Source organism: Triticum urartu, chromosome 1, assembly GCF_003073215.2.
Source record: "Triticum urartu cultivar G1812 chromosome 1, Tu2.1, whole genome shotgun sequence".
Classification (NCBI taxonomy): domain Eukaryota; kingdom Viridiplantae; phylum Streptophyta; class Magnoliopsida; order Poales; family Poaceae; genus Triticum; species Triticum urartu.
This window is the reverse complement of record NC_053022.1, coordinates 4437388-4448630: the sequence shown is the minus strand read 5'-3', so window position 1 is coordinate 4448630 and position 11243 is coordinate 4437388. Positions and strand designations below refer to the sequence as shown.

Genomic DNA, 11243 nt, shown 5'->3' with positions numbered 1-11243 from the left:
ATTATTCTTGGATTAATTTCAGGATTTCTGAAGATACGTTTGCATTGGGAGGAGATGTTCCCGTCGTGCTCATAGGGTAGGATGTGCGTGTGTGCGTTCATAGGGATAAGAGTATGTGCGTATATATGAGCACTTGCGTCTATATTGTGTTAAAAAAATCAGGCACGCATTGTAGCCGCCGAGGAAGAACTCGGGCGGTTCGCGGCTGCATGTGGGGGCCCCTCGACTGGCGTCCTTTGCGTTGATCTATCGTGTACTGACCATTGCACTTGTTTGTGTGGGTGGTGGAGCAAGTGGTCTCTCACACAAACTCAACACCCTACAGCCGAGCTAATTGGCAATGTGAGTCCAGAAATACAACTGTAATACGGTCTTCCACATGCATTACAGAGGAGGGAAACGAATCTTGGTTGTGTGCCGTACATTTGCGGCAGTTGGGAGATCTTTTGTTGGTAGAAGTTATACAAATTACAATATATACCAATATTAAAAAGGAAAAAAGTCCATTTTGAGCCCTAAACTATGGTGCTTGGTCCGACTTGAACGCTGTACTAGGAAACCGGCTATATTAAATTCTGAACTTCATAAAACCTTTTAAGTTGAGCGCTAACTTGGTTTTGAATAGTCATTTTACATTTTGGATAGCTTAGAAGTATCATCAACTAAACATGGTATTGAACAGTATTGAAGGAACAGTAAAATATTTTTTTCAGACCACAGTTACCTCTTAAGGCATATGTCACTTAACATAATCATTTTTGTCAACATACTTATGAATTTTCTGAAATCAGATCAACATAAGTCAACCTTTCTATCCTTCAAAAAAATCAAAAATCAAAATAAAGACAACATTGCTATAGTCTTGACGTTGATAAATTAAGTTGAGTGTGAAATAAGCAGCTAGGCATAATTTTCCCTTCCTTTTATTTTGCGGGGAACACAGCATAATCGAGGGGGCCAAATATCCAAATAGCAAACACAACATGCATAGTGAACTTTGTTACTGCAGAAAGCCACCAAATCTATATGAAAGGGAACTCGTGTTGCAGCAGAAGCACAACAGAGGAAAACTTATTAAACCATAAAATTAGTATTCATGATTTCACAGTCTCCCGTTTGGAAGCTCAACACAAACCCCTTAACTGCCCTATGAAAGATTTAGTTAAGGTGCTGTTGTGATGGCATTTGCGGTGTGGACTCAAGGACGGCTTTTTTCATGTTTGTCCAGTTATTCATGTGATCCATGAGTTTTGGAAATTCTTGCCTCTTGTCGGCAACGAATCCTAGGTTCTCCATGTTGCTTTTCTCTCACAAGAAGGCAAGGCAGTTCCACCGCATGTGGGCACTCCTGACAACATCTGCCGGGAATCTATTTATCATCTGCACTATAAAGCAGCAAGAAAGCAACGACGTTGTGGCGGCCATCCCAAGGAAAACCTTTTCTCCAAACATATTTTTGCAGTATTAGAGATGATTGTTCACTTGTGGAAGGTGGAGATGAGCCCCTTCGGCGTAGTTATTCCTCTGCTCTTACTTGTTTGTGCTGCAGCACCGACGGTGCATGCTTCCAACAGCAATATGAGCATCCCATCCGCTGCCGTGCTCGCCGGTTGCCAAAGGAGCTGCGGGAATCTGACATTCGACTATCCCTTTGGCATCGGCTCGTCCCATTGCTTCTGGCAGCCAGACTTTGAGCTCATCTGCAATAACACGACGCAAATCCCAAGGCTCTTCCTCCGGGACGGCGCCACGGAGGTCACCTACGACATCGACATTAATTCTGCTTCCCCAGGTAACACTTCCGGTATGGCATACTAATCTATTACTCATTATTACTATTATAAGCGGGCATTGGTGTTCAGCTTGTTGGCCCAGTCAACACCGTCGAGTATTGTCTGACGATAGGAACGACGATAAAGCGAAGCGACGCTGAGCAATCTAGACAAAGTTCTTTTATGCCGAGATGTACAAATTGGAAGCTAGCTTCCTACGATCAATTCACCCAGCACAAAGCTAGCTTGCTCTAGCAAAGCGCCTGATTGATCCTTCCGTAAAGTAGCTGCAACCTGCAAGTAACACCAAGGATACACGCGCGTACGAAACTAAACGACACGCACGCAAAAGATTCGTTTGATTGCCAAAGGTTCGTATCGAGCCTTGTCCTTACTTTATTGCTTGTTAACGGTACATCTTACAAGTGGGGTTTACGGACGTATAAATAGCAGCTAGGCTGCCTGATTACTTGACGGAATCAGTACAGAAGACTAATCCTACACGGTAACTAATTGGATACCTATACGTACGTGTAATCCGATCCTGACGTTGGGTTTACTTTCAACACAGCTCACCTCCCAAATTCCTCTTAAGGGCATCTCCAGCCGTTGGCCCCCAGGGACGCCTAAAATCGCCGCCTGGGGGTGAGCTGGCGGAAAAATTAAGCCTGGGGACGAGTTGGTCCCCAGCCGCCGGCCCCAGGGCCGCCCCAGGCACGTTTTAAAATAAAAGAAGTTCGGCGAAGTTCGTCTTAAACACGATAAATTTCGGCCAAACACGATAAATTTCGGCCAAACACGATAAATTTCGGCACATTTCGGCGAAGTTTGCGGATTTTCATTACATAGCACATATATATAAACTAATCTAAAGAAAAAACTGGCTGAAGTCGCCGCCGTCGCCGCCATCGTCGTCGTCGGCCTTCCCCTCCTTGACGCGGTCGCCCCTGCTGGACCTCTGCCCGGCGTCGCCATGGCGGATTGGTGGCGGCGCATCGTCGTCGTCGTCGTCGTTGTCGTAGATGACGACGACTCAGCCTTTGTCGCGGCCGCGTCGACGCTCCGCGAAGCGAAGCAGGGCGGCGCACTGGCGCTCCTTCGCCTTCTCCAGGCGCTCCTTCTCCATCGCTATGGAGTCCCTGCGCGCCCATTCCAGGGCCGTGTCGTCGTCGTCGAGCTCCGTCGTCACCGGCGCGGCCGACTCCTTCTTCACCGGCGCGAGCCCCGGCTCCGTCTTTGGCTTGACGAAGCGCGGAGGAGGGGCCGACGAGTAGGCGCGCCGGCCGCCCTCGTTGATGACGATGCCGGCGCTGCGAGTGCGCCGGCCGAGGGGCGTCTCCGCCGCGGGCTCGGCCTTGACGCCGAGCAGGGCCGGAGTACCGGAGGAGTGCGATGAAGATCGGGAGGAGGAAGAAGAGGAGGAGGACCCGAACCTCCTTGGCGCCCATGGCCCGGCGCGTCGGTGCTGCGCCGGGGCGGCCACCCTCGCCAGGTACGCCAACGGCGGGTCGTTGCCGCCCTCGAGGTACGTCAGCACGCCCTCGAGTGTGCGGCCGGGGACGCCCCACCACAGGTGGCGCCCCTCGCTGTTCTTCCGGCCGCCGACCACCGGCGCGCCGTTGGTGGACGCCAAGCGCTGCTGCTGGCGGCGCTCGAAATACGCCGCCCAAGCCGCGTGGTTGTCGGCGGCGTACTGGGGGAGGGAGAGTTGGGCGTCGGTGAGGGTGGCGCGCACGACCTCGACTTCCTCGGCGAAGTATTTCGGCTTCGCCACGACGTCGGGCAACAGGGGAATGGGCACTCCCCCGGCGCTGAGTCTCCACCCCGTCGGCCCGGCGCGCATGTCCGGCGGCGCCGGGATGTTCGCCTGGAACAGGAGCCAGGACTCCTGTTCGCGGAGCGAAAGGCGGCCGAAGCCGTTGGCCGCCGCCTCGTCTCCGGGGAAGCGTTCTGCCATGGCGACGGGCTCGGGAGAGGTAGAGAGGTAGAGGGAGGGGCTGGGCGGCGGCGATCGGGAGAGGTAGGGAGAGGGAGGGGCTGGGCGGCGGCAAGGGGCGGAACTGGTGTGGGCACAGGCGAGTGAGGCCACCGGCTATATAGCCGCGCCGCGCCTGTGTGTACGCAAGCGAGGGAGGGGAGGCGTCGGCCCGTCGTCCCGTGACGCGCCGCCTGTGAGGAATCAATGGTAAGGCTGACCGGCGGCAGCCTTGGCATTGATTCCCCGCGGGAACCGAGGCCTTTGGGGGAAGACGAGGCGCCGTGTAGCTGACGCGGCTGGCCCGCGGCTTTTTCGCGCCAAAATAGCTCGCCCCGGCGCCCCAGGGCGTCCCCCAGCGCACCGGGTTCGGTCTGTGTCCGCCGGCGCTGTTTTCGGCCCAGGCCGGCGAAAATCGGGCTCCTAGGGACGCGACTGGGCCGTTTTTTCGGCGCCGGCACGAAAAAATCGCCTGGGGAGGCCTTCCTGGGGGCGCGGCTGGAGATGCCCTAAGAAGCAACTAATCTTCAAGAGAGTTTGGCTTCTTTCTCTCATTCATCAAAATCCGCAACAAACCAATAACTAACCACTGGAATTATGCGACTTAAAGCGTGATTAATAGTATAGGCAACTGCTGGCTATATGCACATGTACTCTAAAGTCATCATATATAGTCACTCATACAATACAATAAGGTCGAGCCTATCCTATTCCTAACTAGCATATCCTGGATTACAATTCAAAGATTGCACTAACAATCTCTCTCTAATCTTGACGCTAGATCTTCTATGTGTTGTTTTGATACTGCCATGTTGACGATTCATCCTTGGTCAGCTTTTCTGCTCACTCCACACAACTCAAATTGCTGACTAGATTGTCCGTCACAATCTCTCCTTTAATTTTGATTTGACTTGGTGAATTTATGAACAAATTCAAATATGAGCTAGACTACCCAGCCACACTAGCAACCTTGTGACTGCACCATCCACCCTAACGAAATACATGCCGGCTACCTTATGATCACATCACCCGGTGGACTACACCATCCAGTCCAGTCTCATGTAGAGACTATGACCTCCTTAAAGAGACTCCCATTCGCTGGTTTACTGCCCCAAAAAAATTTATTTGGTCCTCTTGTCGAGACAAGTAGACGACCCTGGCGTGAGTCATCAACGAAACATCACATAGACGAGCACTTGGACACGACTACTGAGACATGCTAACTTGCATGACTTCTTGACTCATCTGACTTCTCTGGAAGATGATCATGTGACTTTTCGGCACCGCACCTTGGCATCACTACTCCCATCAATGATCATCTTTCACCACTTCGCCGACGCACCGGACGAAGCATTAGCGCCGGATGCGCGCTGGGCATTTGATCGTTTCGTTCGATCCGTCATAATTCCACAGACACACGTTTCCTGGTGGCCCCACCCCACGCCCCTTTCCGCCGTACCCTCCATCATCTTCCTCTCTTTTTATGTCCGCTACCGTCTGTGCACACTGCTTTCTCGTGCTCCTCCCGTGCGCCCCCGCAGCCGCCATGGAATTCGCTCCATCGATCCATCTAGCTCCACTCCGACCAGCAAACATCCACCCTTGGGAGCTAGAACTAGCTGAGCCAGAAGCCGCAACCATCCATGAATTTTTCTACTACTGGTGATGGATTTGCTACATCCATCATGGTGGAGCTGCGACCTACTACGGTGGTGGTTTTTTTTTGTTGCAACCGTCCTCAGCTTTTGCTACTACCCGCGAGGGATTTTGCTACAACCAACAGAGCAGTTTTTCTTCCATCGCCCGACACCAAAGCTAGACCTGGCAGATTGTTTTGCTACAACCCGTTAAGCCTTGAGCTGGAAACAACATCTGTTTTTGCTGCATCGACTAGAGCTATTTCTGCGACGGCAACGTCGGAGCCTTTATTTTGTTTCAACCGGCAACCGGAAAAGCTTCGGTCGACATGGTTTTTTGCTACATGGGAGATCCATCCAGGGGAGAGGTGGAAGTTGCAACAGGGGGACGCATGACCATGCCGCCGGCGAGCTGCACCGGAGACAGACAGGAGGGCTGCGACGGCCTGTGTATAGTATGTTGCAACCAAGGACGGCAATGGCCACGAACGGAGGGTTGTCTCTTCTCGCTACATTTTCATGTGCTTCGCTCATAATTGTTTTCTCATGACAGGTTTAGGAGTCGCATTTTCACATTATATCCCCATGAGATCTGGCGTCAACGTTTACAAGATGGCATGGAATGCTCCCGGGAGATCTCTATATTTTGTGTCCGCCGTAGTAAACATCACTGGCTGCGACTTGGATGTATACCAGTTGCACGATCGAACTGACACAAATGTCGCTCAAGACACAGACTCAAATGCAATGGTGCCGCTTTGTACAGTTGCCTGCCCGAACAAGGAAATCACAGAGACCTCCGTTCCTAGGCAAGACTGCAATGGTACCGGATGTTGCTCCACTTCGAACATCGTCATTCTTGCTCCCACCTTGCAGCTTCGGTTTGTACGCCATGGCAAGGGGGAGCTGGCCCCTAACCGAAGCTCACTCTGGGACGGAATCAATATAACTACTGATTATGCCGGTATTACTTGGAGTATAATGGATCAAGCAACGGGCGACACCAACCCGGCTAACAGGACCAACTACGGAAGTGTCAGCAATCACAGCAAGTGGGTGCGCAATCCTATCACAGGTGGTCGTGGTTATAATTGCATTTGCGATAATGGGTATAAAGGCAATTCCTACATAATCGATGGATGCTTGCGTGATAGAGGTAATTTACCTGCTCCATCCCACAGAGCTCTGTCTTTCCTTTATGTTATACGATTAAGATGGCATTAGTTTGTGTTTGTTTCAATATATGTAGAAAAACTTTGTGAGAAGACTTGATCAATTAACCGCAACATGCACTTTCTCTCCATTGGAAAACCAACTGCATGCTTAATTACACCTGCATACATGTGTACCCAAATCAAGCCAAACAAATTTGATTTGGGGTGTATAAATAACTGTACTTTTCTGATGAATCTCTTAATTTCATTCGGAAAATAGGGTATAATCCGGTCCAACGAAAGGAAAACTGCTCTCGAAAGTGCGGGAACATCAGTGTTCCATTTCCATTCGGCCTAGAAGAAGGCTGTTGTGCAAGGAAGCTATTTCAGCTCAACTCCACCAACACGTTGACGTCCAGCCTCCAACTAAAGGATCATTATCGTGTGATGAATATAAATGTAAACGGCGGGCTAGTGGACATCGAAGACACCTCAAGTTACCAGGGTGACATGTATGGGATGCATGTATCCAAGGAACCTGAACTCTATATTGGTTTTGGGGAATCGGTATCTGTGCAATGGGCCGTTGCCGGTCTGTCCTGCCGAGAGGCACAACAGAACATGTCTGGTTACGCATGTGTCAGCAACCATAGCACTTGCTTAGGCGTCAACTCAACTGATGGTTACATCGGTTACCGGTGCAAATGCATGCATGGCTTCCAAGGAAATCTCTATATCGGAAATGGCTGCCAAGGTTCTCTCTCTCTCTCTCTCTCTCTCTCTCTCTCTCTCTCTGTGTGTCTGTCTTTGTCTCTCTCTTACACACACAGATATACTACATATACATTTATATTTAATTGTTTTAGTAATAATGGACCTTGATTGTAGTACGGGAAAGCAATCATGAATTCCTCTTTGAAGGACTTTGAAGTCAATATATATAGGATATCTATACTTTCAAAGTAGTCATGATCTCCATTCTCAGTATCATGTTCTGTAAACTTCTGTCATCTTACTAAGATGTTGTTGCAGATATTGACGAGTGCAACAGACCAGGCATTTGCGAAGGAATATGCCATAATTCTATAGGAAGGTACTATTGTACGAATTGTCCTGGCAAAACACAGTATGATGCTAAAACAATGCAGTGCACCTTGACAAAAAAGCAAAATCTTCTACTGGGTGAGCTCTATATACCAGTTCCTTAGTCTTACAGTGAACATGAACAAGAAAAAGGCAGCACAAGACTAAGCTAACATAGTATATCATTGCAGGTGTTGGCATTGGGCTTAGTAGTGGCTTCGGAGTTCTACTTCTCAGCTCAATTACAATAGTTCTTGCTCGTAGATGGAAAAGGGACATCCAAAAGCAACTGCGAAGGAAGCATTTCCGAAAGAACAAAGGCCTTCTGCTGGAACAGCTAATATCATCAGATGAAAATGCGAGTGACAAGACAAAGATATTCACTTTGGAAGAACTAGAGAAGGCAACAAATAACTTTGATTCTACACGTATACTGGGTCGTGGAGGGCATGGTATGGTGTACAAAGGCATCTTGGCCAACCAACATGTTGTGGCGATAAAAAGGTCTAAGAACATTAATGAAGGTGAGATCAGTCAATTTATTAATGAGGTAGCAGTTCTCTCACAAATAAACCACCGAAATATAGTAAAACTTTTTGGATGTTGTCTTGAAACTGAGGTCCCACTATTAGTTTATGACTTTGTTCCCAATGGCTCGTTATATGAAATTCTACATGCCAATTCAAGCAGTGGCTGTTTCCTTTTGTCATGGGAGGACTGCCTAAGAATTGCCACGGAAGCTGCAGCAGCTCTATATTATCTCCACTCGGCAGCTTTGGTGTCAGTCTTTCACCGTGACGTGAAATCTTCTAATATACTGCTAGATGCAAACTACACTGCTAAAGTTTCAGACTTCGGTGCTTCAAGATTGGTTCCTATTGACCAAACCCATGTTGTCACAAATATACAAGGTACATTTGGGTACTTGGATCCAGAATATTACCATACTGGGCAGCTAAACGAGAAGAGTGATGTATACAGTTTTGGTGTGGTACTTGTGGAGCTACTTCTGAGAAGGGAGCCTATTTTTACAACCGAGTCAGGCTCAAAGCAAAATTTGGCCAATTACTTTCTCTCGGAGTTAAAAGTGAGGCCAATCAAAGAGGTTGCTGCTGCTCAAGTTTGTGAGAAGGCAACCGAAGAAGAGATTAAAAGTGTTGCCTCACTTACGGAGATGTGCTTGAGGCTCCGAGGTGAAGAGAGACCTACTATGAAAGAAGTTGAGATGACTTTGCAGTTATTGCGAACTAAAAGGTCAAACTCCAGCCATGCCACTCCGGAAAATGATGAAAATATGCAACCACTCCAACGTACAAGAACTGATGCTAGATGCAAGTCGCAGGCCATTAACTTGGGCAACGATGTTTATTCTGAGTCTCAAAACAACCAAGAATGCAATAGCTGCCAACAGGAGTTATTAGGGTCTATTGGGTTACCACAGTAAGGGCCAATTTGAAATTCAAATTTCACATGAATTTTGGAGGAAAAGTTGCTTTCACTTAGAGTGTAGTATATTTCTATTTCCTACTAAATTCCTATGAAAATATTGTATTCCAGAAAAGGACTGAAATGTGTGTACCTTTGATTTATCTTTCTTACCAAGTGCAATGTACACTAGATCACTTGTTTCCATTTTTTTATAATGGGCACTTTTATATAGCTATCTTCAATTTTGATGAAGAAGATGACGATACAAACTGCATGTAGTGCCCAAACCTCGTACGTGCTCGTAGACGATTACTTTTCGTCAAGAGCTATCACGCAGTAGTCGAACCGACCGAGTACTTTCCAACCGTACATATAGACTGCACGTACGTAGACTGATCTGCCGAGTACGTTTCAGCGTACGTATACGAGGCGATTCGTTGGCCTGTACTTTCGGCCTAGAGATACACGCGCATGTATTGATTCCTGGAGATCCTACGTGCCAAGCTAGCTAGTTGGCTGCTGAATGGATTCTCAAGCTAGCTAGCAGAGGCACGTACGTAACACCTTGCCGTCCACTTGATCAATCTCAAAGCTAGCTACGCACGACAACAGAAGTGTTGAGTATATGTGTTTGTGTATATTTGTGTACTGGACGCACCTCCTAGTTGCCTTATATAGTTATAAGGTCATAGCCATATATACATGCGTTTGCACCGCCGCCGCCGTCGCGCGCCTTCACCGCGCCACCGCCGCCGCCCGCGCCTCTCTCGCGCCCCACTGCCACCGCTCCTTCCCTCCTCCCCGCCACCGCGCTCCACCCCTCCGCTGCACACGCTGCCACCGCTCCTCTGCTGTCATCGCGCCCCTCCACTTCCCTCGCAGCTGTCGCTCTTCCCCAGTCGCCGCTGCTCATCCCCCCTCCTGCCGCACGCCGCCGCCTCCGAACCCTAACCCGCACCGACCCCTAGCCGGACCTCTCATCCCGCCATGCCGTCCGTCACCTTGTCCAGCTCCACCATCAACTCCAACACGTTCGCCGGCGCCAACCCTCCCGACATCAATGACCTCCGCAACCTCAACATCTACGAGCGAGTTCCGGTTCGTCTCTCCCAGACGGACTCCTCCTACTATGCGTGGAAAACGTACTTCTCCCTCGTGTCCCGGGAGTACCACCTCGTTGATCATGTGGACGGCTCCGTCGACTCCAGCCTCGTCCCCGACTTCCATGACTGGTCCACCATCGACACCACGATCATCCGGTGGTTCTTTCTCACCACCTCACCGGACCTCTTTCAGAAGGTCGTGCAGGACGTGATAACGCCCACGCCGTGTGGACTGATACGTCTCCAACGTATCTATAATTTATGAAGTATTCATACTGATATTTTATCATTCTTGGATGTTTTACAATCATTTTATAGCAACTTTATATCATTTTTTGGGACTAACCTATTGATCCAGTGCCCAGTGCCAGTTGCTATTTTTTGCTTGTTTTTTACAACGCAGGAAATCAATATCAAGCGGAGTCCAAACACTACGAAACTTTTTGTGGGTTTTTTATGGACCAGAAGACCAACAGTGGGCCAAAGAAGCACGTGGGGTGTGCCGCGAGGGGGGCACAACCCACCAGGGCGCGCCTGGGGGCCCAGGCGCGCCCAGGTGGGTTGTGCCCACCTCGGTGGCCTCCCGCACCCCCTCTTTGCACTATAAATTCCTAAATATTCCGAAACCCTTCGGGGTTAACCGAGATCAGAAGTTCCGCCGCCGCAGGACTCTGTAGCCACCGAAAACCAATCTAGACCCTTTCTAGCACCCTGCCGGAGGGGGGAATCATCTCTGGCGGCCATCTTCATCATCCCAGCGGCCACCACGATGAGGAGGGAGTAGTCCACCCTCGGGGATGAGGGTTTGTATCAGTAGCTATGTGTTTAATCTCTCTCTCTCTCTCTCTCGTAATCTATATCATGAGCTTTGTTAACATAGTTGGATCATATGATGTTTCTCCCCTCTATACTCTTGTTGTGATGAATTGAATCTTTACCCTTTGAAGTTTTGGCATGTTAGATTAAATGTTCAGATTTGAGAACACATGATGTATGTCTTGCGGTGTGAATACTTGAGGTGACAATGGGGTATCATATTGATTCACTTGATATACGTTTTGGCACTCAACTTCGGATTCCCGCGGTGACAT

The 11243-nt window shown here is 49.3% G+C and overlaps 1 protein-coding gene across 1 annotated transcript; it reads left to right on the top strand.

Moving 5' to 3' along the window:
- Positions 1 to 1439: 1439 nt before the first annotated feature.
- Positions 1440 to 9253, top strand: LOC125551456 (wall-associated receptor kinase 5-like). Its single transcript, XM_048714945.1, has 5 exons — positions 1440 to 1792; positions 5938 to 6540; positions 6819 to 7292; positions 7571 to 7720; positions 7813 to 9253. The coding sequence occupies exons 1-5, from the start codon at positions 1471 to 1473 to the stop codon at positions 9063 to 9065; spliced, it is 2802 nt and encodes a 933-aa protein (XP_048570902.1). The 5' UTR covers positions 1440 to 1470; the 3' UTR covers positions 9066 to 9253.
- The last annotated feature ends 1990 nt before the right edge of the window (positions 9254 to 11243 follow it).